This window comes from Monodon monoceros, unplaced genomic scaffold, assembly GCF_005190385.1.
Source record: "Monodon monoceros isolate NGI ecotype Baffin Bay Population unplaced genomic scaffold, NGI_Narwhal_1 Super_Scaffold_21, whole genome shotgun sequence".
Lineage (NCBI taxonomy): Eukaryota > Metazoa > Chordata > Mammalia > Artiodactyla > Monodontidae > Monodon > Monodon monoceros.
In genome coordinates, this window is record NW_021703778.1 from 145,905,421 (window position 1) to 145,921,871 (window position 16,451).

Here is a 16,451-nt window from a genome sequence, read left to right on the forward strand (position 1 = left end):
GCTTGTGGAACAGTTTTTGGGATAGGAGAGCAGAGGCTTTGTGTTGGGAGTAGTATGAGAAATTAAATAACTGAGGTTGGTTAGGTTGATGGAGGGACTAGATTTACTACAGAAGATATGTGTTTTGCCAAGTAGTTCACAGTATAGCCTAAAAACTCAAATATATATTGATAAAAGCCTATGTTTATTTTAGGTTAGCAGGCACATACTGTCAAATAGTTACAAAGATTTCGAGGGCAAATAGATATAGACATCAATTCAAGTTTTAAGTGATGAAAAAGATTTAAACAACAAATACAGCTTCGGGCTTCCCTGGTGGCGCAGTGGTTGAGAGTTCACCTGCCGATGCAGGGGACACGGGTTTGTGCCCCGGTCCGGGAAGATCCCATATGCCTCGGAGCGGCTAGGCCCGTGAGCCATGGCCACTGAGCCTGCGCGTCCGGAGCCTGTGCTCCACAACAGGAGAGGCCACAACAGTGAGGCCCGCGTACCACAAAAAAAAAAACAAAAACAAATACAGCTTCAGAAAATAACAGAACTGAATGAGCAAAGTAACAAGTGGTCATAAACATGGATGTTCAAGACCTATTAATGTACCTCTAAATAAGAGCATTTGTTTTATTAATTGTAATCAACCCTTTAATACAGTAAAATTGAGGATATTTTCTGAGTGTTGTGCTGGCTTATGGTCAGCTGTTTACAAACTGCAATATACTTTTGTGTAGATTCGAACTGTGTTAGTAATCAGTCACTCCAGTTGACCTCAGTGGCCTTTGCTTCTTTCTTGTTTTATATACTTTTCCAGAGAGAGCTGCATCTCTTGTCTGTGTGTTGATAACTCCCAAATCTGTATCTTATTTCTGACCTCTTGAGATAGGTAGGGACCTTTACCTCCAAGTAAATATCCCATAGGCACCTGGAATAGATAAACTCGGCTTATCTAAAGAGGAATTATCTTCCTCTGAAACATGTTGCTTCTTTGTTTTCAAATCACCATCGTTGGTGTACTAAACTACTCCCCTGGTTTCTTCAACCTTGTCTCTGTCCTTGAAAATGCCCTTCTTAGAAAACACCTTTAATTTCCACTGCCACTATCTTAGCTCAGTCCCTCCTTCATCGTTTGGCACGCAGCAAGTATTCAAAAATTAGTAATTTCACAAAGTCAGTCAAACACATAAAGCTCTAACAAGTTGCGGCATCTGGCCTGAAACTCGAGTGTTCTAGCACCGGTGTGGACATCGGAGAGCTCTTTACATCCTACTGTACTGACGGAACGCAGACTCCAGGGACTTCACCTTCCAAAAAAAAGTTCTACACCGGAGTCTCAATTCTTACCCCACCTGGTATGCAATGCAGAACTAGATTCTGCAAGTTCCCTTCTCGGGCAGTGAAGCTTCGAGGTCCTCTTCACTAAGAACTTTGATAAATGTTTTAAGTAGTGATCTTTTCTTTCTCGCTTGCCTCCATTGCAACATGTACTGATCTCAGCTGACAGGCGATAACTACCCCATCCGCTGCAGTAGGGAAGCAGTGACGTCACGCCTAGAATTGACTGACCCCGTTTTTCGGGCTTCGCAGACCACGGAGCTACAAAGGCCGAGAGGGGATGAGTGGGAGGCAGGAGACCGCAGTGCCTTCCCTCTCCGAGCCAAGCCTTCCTGGCCCGCGCAGGCCAGCGGCCCCCGGGGCGGAACCTCCTGCGGGACTGCAGCAGCCCGGCTCGGAGGCGAGCGAGTGGGTGTGTGTGTGGGGGGCGGCCAAACTTCCTGTCCCGCGCTCGAGCTGCTTCCGGCGGGAGCCGGAAGACGCTCTGTGTGGACAGATTTCGGGACCAACTGACGGACGGACGGCTGCCCGGGACGGAAAGGTGAGCTCTGGGGTGGGCCTGGTCGACCCGCTCGGCTAGGTGGTCCCCGAGAGGGAGGGAGCCAGTGCTGGCTCCTCAGGGGCTTGGGCCGAGTTTGTCCCCGGAGAGGACAGGGAAACCGCCCCGGGGCGCCCCACCCGTATCTGGAGCGGCCGGTCTGAAGCCCTACGGCTTCGGCTCTTCTCGCGGGCTTTTGGGGCATATGTTTCAGCTCCTTCGCTTGGTTTCGGGGCCAGGGGCATGGGGACAAGACCAACCTGGAGAAAGAGTCAGCGAGTCCCCGCGGTGGGGGCTCCTGGACTGCACCGTCCGCGAGGCCTGCCTGCGGACCTTGGGGCCCTTCACTAGGCTGTTGTAATGGGGGAACGAGGATGTCAAGGCGACTCCGCCCTGGACATTTCAGCCCAGACCTACCCTCTTCTTTCGTACGTCCGCTTACTTTCTCGGTCTAGAAGAAGGAAGGCTGCCGACTCGGAGGGTCTGGGCCACTGGTTTCTCCTTTGCGTGTCATTTCAAGGCGAGGGTGTGGGCCGTGAGAGTCTACAGCCTTATGCATTTTGCAGGTTGAAATTTCTTCAGAGAAAAGAATTCAGTTAGTTTATTAAAGTTTATCTCACTTGCTCATGAGGCTCTGAAATGCATTTAGGAACCATTTGAAAGTTAAATATTATTAACTTGGAACTTAAGAATTTGTATTTCTTCCTCACTTTGGCACAAGGACCAACATAGTGTATTTGCAAAGAGAATAAAAGAAACATTTTAAAATAAAGCACGGGGCATTTTGTTATTTTTAGGGAGTGAGAAATTCCACTTTGTGTTATCTTCGTGTGAGACAAGGTCAACTAAACTCGCAGTCAAAAGATTTAGGCTCTAGTTTTTTAAGTTTTACATCTAAGTAGAGGTCTAATTTTTGGCAAGTTAATCTCTAGCTTTGGACTTTTTTTTCCCCTCTGTAAATGAAGGGGGTTACCTATTCATTCAGAAAATATTTCCTGAATGCTTAGTTTGTGCAAAGCATCAGTGGAGAAGGGAGAAGGATGGGAGAAGGATGATAAATTCAATGAACCTTAACCAGTGAGAAAAATATGCAACTAACTCCCAAGGCAGGCTGAAATAATTGCTAAAGAGAGGTTAAATTGTGTTGTGAGAACACCAAGGGAAGGACAGATTTGTTCTGACTGGAGGGAAAGGGGTCTTCATGGAGGATGGTGTATGGGTTGGATTTTAAAGACTGGAAAGGATTTCAAAAGATCACAGCTGGATTGGAGCGTTTTATTACTGGAGGGTCTTATTACTGAAGAACTATCACAAGGGAAAGGGACCTTGAGCACTAAAATAGGTTGGAGTGTTCATTTAGTAGCCAGTCCAGTGTGTACTGGAGAAAAGAGTTCATTGAGGAATATAGTGGATGCTGCAGTTGGAACAGTATTTGAGGACATATTGTTGAATATTTAAAATGCCATGCTTAGGGATTTGACTGTTAATTCTGAAGCCCTGAACTTTGGGTAACGGAAGTGACGAAAGCATTTCTGTGTTTTGGAAAGATAACTCGAGTGGCTGCATAAAAGATGGAATGGAGGGCTTCCTTGGTGGTGCAGTGGTTGAGAGTCCGCCTGCCAATGCAGGGGACACGGGTTCGTGCCCCGGTCCGGGAAGATCCCACATGCCGCGGAGCGGCTCGGCCCGTGAGTCATGGCCGCTGAGCCTGCGCGTCCAGAGCCTGTGCTCCGCAACGGGAGAGGCCACAACAGTGAGAGGCCCGCGTACCGCAAAAAAAAAAAAAAAAAAAGATGGAATGGAAAGGGGAATTTTAAGGGCAAGGTGGCCAGTTAGAAGCCTATTTTCATAGTGTAGTTGAAAGATAATGAAAAACCTAAACAGGGCATTATGGTAGGAGTAAATTTGGAGGAATCAGAACCACTGGGATTATTTAAATACGGAGGATGAGAGAGATTGTTCAAGACCTAGAATTTGTAGCTGAGTGGGAGAACAATTGGGCAATAACTGAAATGGATAATACAGGAAGAAGAACAGGTTTGGTGGGGAAGGTGACAGTCTGGATTTTGGACATTGTTAAAATTGAGGTAGATATCCACATGGGGTTACCTAGCAAGCAGTTAGAAATGAAAGTTTGGAGTACAGAGAGAGGTCAGAAATAGAGACAAAAATTTGGGTATGATTCACGGAGTCATTCATTCGTTATACAAATATTTGTTCAGTGCCTACTAGCTGCTTACAGGAAGTTTGTATAAAAGCCCTTTAAACTCATAGTAAAGACAATCTCAGAGCTTCACAGTATCAGAAATGACTCTTGGAGACCTAAATTCCTTATGAATTACCTACAATACTTTGCCAGGCACTAGGTGATGGGTTCTGGGTTCTGGGAGATACAGTAGTGAACAAGACAGGCTAGTTCTTGCCTTTGTTTATGGAGCTTACAATTTAGGGGGTAGCCAGACAAAAAGTGAATACTGTATCAAAACAAAAGAATTAGAAATTGTGGTAAGTGCTGTAATGGAGACAGCAGAGATAGAAAATAAAAGTGGGGGTATGAGGAACCTTCCTTGGATAAGGTTATCAGGCAGAGTGTTTCTGCATGAGTTGATAGTTAAGTACAGCCCTGAAGAATGAAAAAGAGCAATGGAAGAGAAAGCATTCCTAAGTAGAGGAAATGATGTGTGCAAATCCCTAACATAGGAAAGAGCTTAATATGTTCAAGGAACTAAGGGAGAGTCATCTGGCTGGAGGTTGAATGGACGCAGGAATGGATCACATAGTTCCTTATAGGCCAGGATAAGGAGTTTGGATTTTTTCTAGATGCATTGGGAAGCCACGTGAAAAAAAAATGTGAAAATTTGCATTTTAAGATGATATTAAGTGATGTGAAGAGAATGGAGGGAGGCAAAGTATAGAAGCAGGGAGACCAGTTAGGAGACAGTAACAGTACTTCAAGGCAAGGTTGATGGTGGCCTGGAGTAGAGTAGTGGCAGTAGAGGTAGAAGTAGGTGGATTTGCAATCTATTTTGGAGACAGAATCAAGTCCAGACTTGCAGCTGGACTGGATACTGGGAACAAAGGAAATAAAGTAATAAAAGTGACTTCTAAATGGGGTGAATGGTGATCCTCCCTTGAACGGAGGGTTGTGGTGAGAGGGGCTGGCAGGGGAGGATGGGAAATAGGCTTGGGAGAGAATTCATTTTGAACATGTTAAATTTGAGATATCAAAACATGAGGTAGAGATGTCAAATAAGCAATCCTTCCTATGTACCAGTTTGCAGCTCAGAGGAGATATCTGGGCTATAGATAAAAATTTTGGAGACCGTATCATTTAAAGCCATGAGTTCACACTAGGAAGAGAGTCTAGCAAGAGAAGAGGGCCTGGCCTGCAAACTATCCTGAAGAACATTAATATTTAGAGGATGAGTGGAGGAGGAATACAGGAGTTATCGAAGGAAACTGGAGGAATGGCCAATGAGGTAGGATTAGAATAAGGAAGAAGTATCTTAGAAGCAAAAGAGAGTAAGTAAAGTGTTTGAGGAAGGAGGCAGTACTTCTAAGGGAAAATATCAGTTATGGCTCTGGTTGCAAATGACCAATTTACTTGAGGAGAAGAGGAATTTATGACAAGGATGTGGGCAGCTGACAGGATCAAAGGAAATGCTGAAGGCCCTGGCTTTGAAAAGGACAGGAATCTGAGCAGCCCCAAGGGGAGGCTGCTAATTGCAGTACTGGAGTGAATGGGCTGCTACAGCAGTTTTCACCTCAGTTACTTCTTTTAGAATTCACGTTCTGAGGAAAAGTATCTGATTTGTTCATCATGGGTTGAGTATCCAACAGTTGGTCAGGATAGAAAAGAACACCTTAATCTATAATCTCACTCAGAATGTATCCAGTGGGGGAGGGATAGATCCCCCAACAAAATGTGGATCCTGTCACCCAAACGGGGGAATGAATGTGGAACAGTCAAAAATAATAGCTGTCCCTTGCAAAGGTCAAGTAGGATTAGGGCAGCAAAGTATCCATTAAATTTGGCAGCATGAAGATCATTGGCTTAAATTTGTCTCTGAAGGATTGCAGAGAAATGGGGAGGTGACCGGAATAAAAATCAGGGCTGTAGGAATGGAGCACCCCAGAAGATCCTGTGAAGAGAAGAGGGAAGGCGCGCGCAGGATGAATGCTACGGTTTCTGAGATTCATTCTGGCTTCACAGTTCTATATTCCAAATGTCTTTTATCAGTACCCGTTACCACTTTATCATTAGAATTTAATTAACTCTCATGCTATATCATATACTAGATATGATATTAAAAAGTTACTTGGGGGGCTTCCCTGGTGGCGCAGTGGTTGAGAGTCCGCCTGCCGATGCAGGGGACACGGGTTCGTGCCCGGGTCCGGGAAGATCCCACATGCCGCGGAGTGGCTGGTCCCGTGAGCCATGGCCGCTGAGCCTGCGCGTCTGGAGCCTGTGGTCTGCAACGGGAGGGGCCCCAACAGTGAGAGGCCGTGTACCGCAAAAAAAAAAAAAAAAAAAAAAAAAGTTACTTGGTTTTTCTGTTCCTTTCACTACTATTTTATGCCAAAACTTAAACTGCTCTTTTTTAAATTTTAATTTTTGGTCTTTGGAATTCACTAACATTAGTAGAATTTCGTTTTCGTTTTTTAAGTATTAACTGAGTTTTGTTCCTGTCCGTATCTGTGGTCAGCCACAGGTTTCGGGGGAGCAGATTGGCCCATGGTAAGAGAGACTAGTCCTCTTGGTTGAAATTATGTGCTTTATTTTAACCTTTATGAATAGTGACCAACTGGGGGAGCACAGTGTTTCTCAGTTTCTTCCCTCTTTTTTCTCAAGCCTCCCTCAGTCTTCCCCTTCTTTCCAAAACCGGGTCAAGGTCAAGGCATTTTCTACCTCCCTCAAGAGGATAAGAGCAATACTGGTATTCTGGGCTTTGTATTCTAGGGTGGAATCACATTGCTTTTTGGAGGTTGACACAATGCTGTTCTGTTTCTTTCATGATGCAGAGTGTTAAAGCCTCTGGTCATCTTTCTGTTTGGAATACACTCCCTTTTGTATGGCAGTCAGGACTAAGGCAAGAGACCTGTATCAGCTCTGTTCCCCTGTTGCTTGCTTAGTTTACTTTGGATTGGTTTTTCCCTCCCAGTATTTCTTCATGTAGCCTTCATTGGTTTTAGGCCATACGTACTCTAGGGAAATGGTGTTACCACTAATTCCTGTCTAGTATATGAGAGTTCTTCAGTAGGGTGTGGGACCAAAGACTGGTTAATTAGAAAAACTACTTTGTCTTTCTTTGCCTAGTGTGTAGTATTTTCCTTTGCAGACCTCAAGGAGGTTTGAGGTTTAAGTAATCTCAATTTCACCAAGACTTTTATCAATGGTAATTGCTGATTGTTTGTAATATATACTTATAGCAGGTTTATATCTATGGCTTTATATTTTAAGACTGATTCTGTGTTAAACATATGCATTTTAGACACTTGAAAATACTTTATAGTGTTTTTCTATCTGTGGGACATAACCTGTTAATGGCTGTGAGAACATTTTCGTGGATCTTATCATTTAAAAATAAATTCAAAGTGCATGAGATTAGTATATGTTAGTATTTTATTGTTTTATGAAAATATGTTATTTGTGTGTATCTCTGTGTGTGTTTCATTCTCTGGGTTATGATGGAAAATGTATCGTACTGTGGGTTGCAGTCAAAAAAGTTTGAAAACCACTGCTCTATAGGAAATTTGGACTCAGTAACAAAAAGCAGATTTCTTAACCTTTTATAGTATATTAAGCATTTGATAGATTTACTTGTTTCTTAAGCACTTATGCAGAACTTTGTTTCTGAAGAATTTTGTAATTATTTCTATTGCCTGATATATAAATAATCTTAGGGTAGACCTATTTCATTTCTGTATTTCAGATAAGTTTCCGAGGGCCAAGAAGATGAATAGCTTGCCCAGGTCTCAACCAATGAGTCAGAGGCAGAATTTAGATTCCTGCTTTAGAGACCTTGGATTTTTTTTTTTTAAACATCTCAACTTCTTTATTAAACTTGTTCAGCTCCTTAGTGTTAATGCATAATTTGCTGGATGATGTTGAGTGTACTGTAAAAAAAGAATACAGTTTATCAAACTTCAGTTCCCAGGATTTATTTGGCTAAAAACAGAAAGAGAGCTGTTTTCAGGATGGCCATAGAGATTGCTGTTGTCCTAAATCAACTTTGCTGTTGTTAGGTGTTCTCTCGTTACTTATTCCCAGAACTTTTCAGGGCTTCTTGTGTTCTTTGCTTTGGTTCATTGCAAAGGTTTGTGTTGCGTGCATTTTTTTTAACCCTTAGGCTGACTATGGGGTAATATATTCAATAATAGCAGTGGTAGGGTCAGTGGATTTCTAAAAAATATAATATGTGCTAGACCAAGATTGTTCCTTTAAGCAGTCTAATATGCTTTCATGGCCATAGGGAACCATGCACACAGTAAAATTTAGTTGTTGCCAAGGGTAGAGAGAGAAAAGGTCTGAACAGTATACTCAGACCAATCCTTCGGTTTCTGAGATCAGTTAGTTTTGTTATGAACTCTTCATCCAGAGCCAAGATTCCTTATTTATGTTATGATTTGTGGAAAATAGGATTTGATGTGCCTGGCCTTTGTTGCTGATAGTTAAATATCATTATCTCTTTTATTTTTTATGGAGCTAAATTAGTAATTTTTCTATTTAGAAGGAAATAAGAATACAAATTTTGTCTGTCTGGGTAAAGATACAAAATAAAAATGAGCAAATATTACTGTCCAATTAAAGGACTTCGGGTGATGTAGGCGACTGCTTGGTATTGCATCTCTAATCTCTTATCTTAATTAATATAAGAAAGCCTGGGAAGAAATTTCATCTGAGACCCATAATTATCTTGAAAATAACTTCTCTTTGAGTAAAGCAGTGTCTTTCACTCTAGTGTCATGTAAATTGCATTTGAAGGAAAGACATTGCATTGGACACTCCCCCCCAACCCCATACTGGTACATTATTTTTATCATAAATACTTTAAATATACTCAAACAAAAAGCTAGGTAATCGGGCTTCCCTGGTGGCACAGTGGTTGAGAGTCCGCCTGCCGATGCAGGGGACACAGGTTTGTGCCCTAGTCCGGGAGGATCCCACATGTCGCGGAGCGGCTGGGCTTGTGAGCCATGGCCGCTGGGCCTGTGCGTCCGGAGCCTGTGCTCCGCAACGGGAGAGGCTGTTAACAGTGAGAGGCCCGTGTACCGCAAAAAAAAAAAAAAAAAGCTAGGTAATCCTTATCCCTCCTGTGTTGAACCCCTATACCTTTTAATCAACTATAAAATCAAAACAAATTTACAAATAATTTAGTACTAGCAATGGTAGGGTCAGTGGAATTTTTTAAAATATATAATACATGCTGAAGCAAGGTTGTTTTCTTAAGCAATCTAATATGTTTTGATGGCCATAGGAACCATGTATATAGTACAGTTTAGGTTATCAGTGTTATGTCCGTTGTTACCATGGATTTATATCTTTATGAGTAAGTATATAGACATAAACCATACCAAAACCCAAGAAAATCCAAATTAACATTCATATTATGTTGTAGAGATGTTGTTTTACTGAAATGAAATACTCAATGTTGATCTGAATAGTGGAAAGATTTAGCTTTGGATTCACTAATATATATAATCTGTTTCTATATTTTAACTTTAGTAATAGCAATGTAGAGAATATCATACAAGGTAGTATTTGTGATGTGAAGGCATTGTGAAGCAGTTTATGATAATCAGATCTCATATTCAACCAAAACTGGCCAGAAGTCCTTGAAAGCCAGTTTCAGTGAGGTATTGTTTGATAACTTTGTAGAGTTAGAGTTGGCTTATTCAGAAGAAGATAAGATTTGTGTTGCAAATAAAAAGATAACACAGAAAGGGAGAAAGTTTGGGCAAATCTTATATCTGGTAAGGGACTCGTATCTAGAATATATAAAGAATTCTTACAACTCAATAGTAAAAAGACAACTCAATTTAAAAATGGGCCAACGATCTGAATAAGCATTTCTCCAAAAAAGATGTACAAATGGCATATAAGCACATGAAAAGATGCTCAACATCATTAGCCATCAGGTAATGCAACTCAAAACTACAGTGAGTTACCACTTCACACTCACTAGGATGGCTGTAATAACAAAAGGTGTATTTTAAAAGGAGAGGATAGGGAGAAATTGGATCCCTCATGCACTTCTGGTGAGATTGTAAACTAGTGCAGCCACTTTGGAAAATAGCCTGGTAATTCCTCAAGAGGTTAAGCACAGTTACTGTATCACCTATCATTTCCACTCCTAGATGTATACCCTAAAGAGTGAAAACATATGTCCACACAAAAATTTGTACATGGGGCTTCCCTGGTGGCGCAGTGTTTAAGAATCCTCCTGCCAGTGCAGGGGACATGGGTTCGAGCCCTGGTCTGGGAAGATCCCACATGCCGGTGAGCATCTAAGCCCGTGAGCCACAACTCCTGAGCCTGCATGCCACAACTCCTGAAGCCCGCGTGCCTAGAGCCCGTGCTCCGCAACAAGAGAAGCCACTGCAATGAGAAGCCTGCGCACCACAACGAAAGAGTAGCCCCCACTCGCCACAACTAGAGAAAGCCCGCACACAGCAACAAAGACCCAACACAGCCAAAAATAAATAAATTAATTTAAAAAAATTTGTACATGAATGTTATAGCAGCATTATTCATGATAGCCAAATTGTGGAAACAACCCAAATGACCGTCAACTGATAAATGGACAAATAAAATGTATATCCATGCAATAGAATATTATTTGACAATAAAAGGAAATTAAGTACTGGTACATGCTATAACAAGGATGAACATTGGAAACAGTAGGCTACGCGAAAGCAGCCAAACACAAAAGATTACATATATAATTCCATTTATATGAAATGTCCAGAATAGGGAAATCCATAGAGACAAAAAATAGATTAGTGGTTGCCTAGGCTTGGTCAGCGGAAGGTTTGGGAGGAAATGGGGAGTGATTACTAATAGGTTTCTGTTTTGGGGTGAAGAAATTGTTGTAAAATTGATTGTGGTTATGGTCGCATAACTGTGAATATACTAAAAAAATTTAGTTGTACTTTTGAAATGAGTGACCCGTATGGTATGTGAATTACATCTCAATGAAGCTGTTAATGTAAAAAAATATTTGAATTGTAGTTTTTGAAATCTGTTAAGTGGGTAACTTGAATTGGGAATAGAAAATTTTAATTGCATATTTGCCATCACATTTCCAGCTAACGTACATAGCAATTTGCTGTGTTAAAGATGAGATCCACCTAATACACTCGATATGGTACTGAGTGCTCCAATACAGATTCTTTTGAGGTCATCCTGCCTATTCTGCTGCATCCTACTCATCTCTCTTTTGTTTATACAGCAAACATACAAACCACAAACTGGGCACCAAAATTGTGTGGTAGAACTCAGTTATAATATGGATACTGATTTGTTCCAGAAAATGCATGTGTTAATTTAAAAAAAATTATCATTGAAATGACTAAAATGAAACATCACAGATAACCATGAGCATGAGAAATGGTGATCTAGAGGTATCTATTAAACTGTAAGAGAGGTGGCAGCTCCCTTCTCTAAATTGTTATTACAGATTTGCAAAAATGTCTAAAATATAGTATATCTGATTTTTTCCCTTGTTTGGTACACATGTTCATATACTAAATTTTTAAAAATTTTCATTAGGTAAGGATATCAGAAATGGAGCCAGTGCCTTCAGTTTCTAAGAAAACTAACAAATATAAAGGACAGTAAATAGTTGTCTAGTTTCTTAGAGATTTTACAGTCCTGGAATCTTCAAGTTGGAGGAACCTTAAGGTTAACCTAAGCAAACATTTGGTAATTTCTTGGCTTCTTGAAATGAGCTGGAATTGGGGAAAAGGAATTCTTAATTCTTGAATCCTGATGATTCAAGATCAGACCTAGAGAGATGTAATTACTATTCATGCCAGCCTGCTCTGTGGGTGGGAATGCTGGCTCTGCAGCTTAATAACTTGAGCAAATAACTGTACTAAGCCTCGGTTCCTTCCTCTCTGAAAAGAGGGATGGGTAAACTACATTGAGCAGTTATAGTGCTTGAATAAGAAAAACGTATGTGAGAGGAAAAGTCAGGGATTTATGACGGCTTTATGTGGTAAACTTAAAATGAGCCTTTTCATTTACATCTTATACATTTTTTTTATGATGAAAGTGAGGATTTCTGGAAGCTAGCATTGGGGAGAGGTTTAACCAACAGGAGAATAGACATTTATTCACGTACTTCTAAATGCCCTTTTTGTAGAGTAAGTCTTTCTTATTCTGACTTTCCACTCTACCTTGGTATGTATTGAAAACTCCCATCCTGGGTATATTTTACACTGTATGCTTATTTTGTATATAATAGTGCTTCCAATTTAAGCAAAAATTGTGTGAAATAAAGTGGACTTATTTGCCAAAATCCTGAAAGAAAAGCTTTAAGAAAGTAAGAATTTAGAGGATGGGAGGACAAGATGGCAGAGTAGAAGGACCTTGAGCTCACCTCCTCTCATGAGCACAGCAAAATCACAGCTAACTGCTGAACAACCATTGATGAAAAAGACTGGAACCTACCAAAAAGATAATCTACATCCAAAGACATAAAGAAGAAACCACAACGAGACGGTAGGAGGGGTACACTTGCGATATAATCAAATCCCATACTCCCCAGCTGGGTAACCCACAAACTGGAGAATAGCTATATTGCAGAAGTTCTCCCATGGGAGTGAGCGTTCTGAGCCCCATATCGGGCTCCCCAGCCTGCGGGGTCTGATGTCTGGAGGAGGAGCCCTCAGAGCATTTGGCTTTGAGGGCCATTGGGGCTTAATTACAGGAGCTCCACTCTTGGAGGGTGCACACAAGGTCTTGCACGCAGTGGGACTCAGGGCAAAAGCAGTGATGACTTCATAGGAGCCTGGGCCAGACCTACCTGCTGGTCTTGGAGGGTCTCCTGGGGAGGACGGGGGTGGGGGTGGGGGTGGCTTTGGCTCCCCTTGAGGACATTGACACTGGTGGCAGAGATATCGGGGAGTATTCATCAGTGTGAACTCTTGCTGGAGGCTGACATCTTGCTTGCGTCATTATCACCAAGACCTAGCCCTACCCAACAGCCTGTAGTGCTGGGATGCCTCAGACCAAACAGCCAACAGGGCAAGAACACAACCCCACCCATCAGCAGACAGGCTGCCTAAAGACTTCCTGATCCCACAGCCACCTCTAGACATGCCCCTTGACTCGGCCTTGCCCACCAGAGGGCCAAGACCCAGCCTCACCCACCAGGGGGCAGATACCAGAAGCAAGAAAACTACAGTCTCACAGCCTGTGGAACTGAGTCTGCAAACACAAGTCAGAACCTACCCTGTGACCAGATGGTCCCTGGCCCTTGCGTGATGAGAGGGGAGTGTACTGCTGGGACACCTGGACATCCCCTACAGAGGGTCACTTCTCCAGGGTTGAGAAATGTAACTAACCTACCACATACATAAAAATACGAATAGAAATTCAGACAAAATGAGATGGCAGAGGAATATGTTCTAGACAAAGGAACAAGATAAAACCCCCAAACAACAACTAAGTGAAGTGGAGATAGGCAATCTACTCAAGAAAGAGTTAAGAGTAATGATCATAAAGATGAACCAAGAACTCAGGAAAAGAATGGATGCACAGAGTGAGAAGTTACAAGAAGTTTTTAACAAAGAGTTAGAAAATACAAAGAGTGACCAAACAGTTGAAGAATACAATAACTAAAATGAAAAATACACTGGAAGGAATCAGTAGCAGAATAAATGAGGCAGAACGGATTGGTGAGTGGGAAGAAAGAATAGTGGAAAGCACTGCCACGGAACAGAATGAAGAAAAAAGAATGAAAAGAAAGGACATTTTAAGAGACCTCTGGGACATCACACACACTAACGTTTGCATTATAGGGGTCCCAGAAGGAGAAAAGAGAGAGAAAGGGCCTGAGAAAATATTTGAAGAGATAATAGCTGAAAACTTCCCTAATGTGGGAAAGGAAACAGTTACCCAAGTCCAGGAAGTGCAGAGAGTCCCGTACAGGATTAACCCAAGGGAAAACATGCTGAGACACATAGTAACCAAATTGACAAAGATTGGACTTCCCTGGTGGCGCAGTGGTTGAGAGTCCGCCTGCCAATGCAGGGGACATGGGTTTGCGCCCCGGTCTGGGAAGAACCCACATGCCGCGGAGCGGCTGGGCCCATGAGCCATGACCGCTCAGGCTGCGCGTCTGGAGCCTGTGCTCCACAACGGGAGAGGCCACAACAGTGAGAGGCCCGTGTACCGCAAAACAAAAACAAAAACAAAAACAAAAACAAATTGACAAAGATTAAAGATAAAGAGAAAATACTAAAAGCAACAAGGGCAAAGCAACAAATAACATACAAGGGAACTCCCATAAGGTTATCAGCTGATTTTTCAGCAGAATCTGCAGGCCAGGAGAGAGTGCCACAGTACATTTTAAGTGACAAAAGGGAAAAACCTACAACCAAGAATCCTCTACCCCGCAAGGCTCTCATTCAGATTTGATGGAGAAATCAAAACCTTTACAGACAAGCAAAAGCTAAAAGGATTCAGCACCATCAAACCAGCTTTACAACAAATGCTAAAGAAACTTCTCTAGGTGGAAAAGAAAAGGCCACAACTAGAAACAAGAAAATTACAAAATGGGAAAGCTCACTGGTAAAGGCAAACATACAGTCAAGGTAGGAAATCATCCACACACAAACTAGTAGGGAGGTTAAAAAGCAAAAGTAATAAAATCATCTCCATCCACAAGAGCAGTTGAGAGATATGCAAAACAATTAGATATAAAATATGATATCAAAACAAGTAATCATGAGAGGAGGAGAGTGAAAATGCAGGATATTTAAAATGCATTTGAAATTAAGAGATCAGCATCTTAAAACAACTGTGTATATACAGACTACTATACCAAAATTTCATGGTAACCGCAAACCGAAAATCTATAATAGATAAATACCAGCAAACCAAAAATCTATAATAGATAAATACACACAAAAAAGAAAAAGGAATCCAAACACAACACTAAGGATAGTCATCAAGAAAGTAAGAATTTAAAGTAAGCGGGGGAAACAGCTTCATGAGTGTCCCGAGAATACTACTTTGAGGAAACACTGTTCAAATTTTGACTGTGTAATTACCTTTTATAAAAAATTGGGAAATTAAGAGAAGAAAAACGTCACACCAGCCTACCACCCACCCAGTACAGTGACTATCATGGCTGTGTGAATTTCCTTTTACTTTTTCCTGTGCTTATCTTAACTAGTTTTAATAACAAGTGTATAATTTTGTGTTTTGTTTTTGTAATTTAATGTCTTAGCATTTTTGTTGCATTGTTTTCATAACTTTTTTTTTTTTTTTTTGTGGTACGTGGACCTCTCACTGTTGTGGCCTCTCCCGTTGTGGAGCACAGGCTCCGGACGCGCAGGCTCAGCGGCCATGGCCCTCGGGCCTAGCCGCTCCACAGCATGTGGGATCTTCCCAGATCGGGGCACGAACCCGTGTCCCCTGCATCGGCAGGCGGACTCTCAACCACTGCACCACCAGGGAAGCCCCATAACTGTATTTTTAAGTCATACAGTAATCAACCATTACCTAATTGAATATATATCTATATTTATATGTTGCTTACAGTTATTATCACAGATGATAAGGTGAAATTCTTTGGGCATATAGCTTTTTCCATACTTAAGATCTTTTCTTATTTTTTATTTTATTTATTTTTAAATTTATTGAAGTATAGTTGATTTACAGTGTTGTGTTTCTGCTGTACAGCAAAATGATTCAGTTATATCATTACCTATATATGTATGTGTATACTTTTTCATATTCTTTTCCATTGTACTTTATTACAGGATATTGAATATAGTTCCCTGTGCTCTACAGTAGGACCTTGTTTATCCATTCTATATATAATAGTTTGCATCTGATAATCCCAAACTCCCAATCCATTTCTCCCCCACCCCCTTCCCCCTTGGCAACCACAAGTCTGCTCTCTATGTTCTTAGAATAGATTGTTAGAAATTCAGCATTAAAGTACAACTTTTAAAAAAAAATAAAAATAAAAAATAAAGTACAACTTTTTATGGGTTTTGATATCTGTTGGGCTTGTTCTATTTTAAAACAAGTGTTTTGGGCTGAATTCTTTATTTGCTTGCTTGTTGTGCTTTTTGGATATGTAAAGAAGTGGCTTTGTTTTTTTAGCTACATTTTCCTACTGCTCTGAATTCTCTCTCTCTTTCTTTTTTCCTTTTTTAGGCTAAATTAATTACCCACCCAGCCCAGCATCTTACAGGAAAAGCATAGCACTTCCTAGAGGAGTATGAGCATAACAGGAAGGTGTCATTGACTCTGAATTAAAATTTTAACCTGTCCCCTGAACAGCTACAGGATTTGGAAGCTGAATCAATGTTATCAGATGAGTTAGAATCCAAACCAGAGGTGAGC

At 41.4% G+C, this 16,451-nt stretch overlaps 1 protein-coding gene across 2 annotated transcripts in view; it reads left to right on the plus strand.

The window, feature by feature from the left end:
- Nucleotides 1-40: 40 nt before the first annotated feature.
- The window catches only part of ZNF410 (zinc finger protein 410), a 42,278-nt gene continuing 25,867 nt past the window's right edge, over nucleotides 41-16,451 (plus strand). For both annotated transcript variants that reach the window (XR_003795963.1, XM_029238444.1), the window contains exons 1-2: nucleotides 41-1,867; nucleotides 16,263-16,445. Coding sequence is in view for 1 of the 2 variants with exons in the window: in XM_029238444.1 (XP_029094277.1) it covers nucleotides 16,413-16,445 (33 nt within the window). In the remaining variant the exon portion in view is untranslated. The remainder of the gene's footprint in view (nucleotides 1,868-16,262; nucleotides 16,446-16,451) is intronic.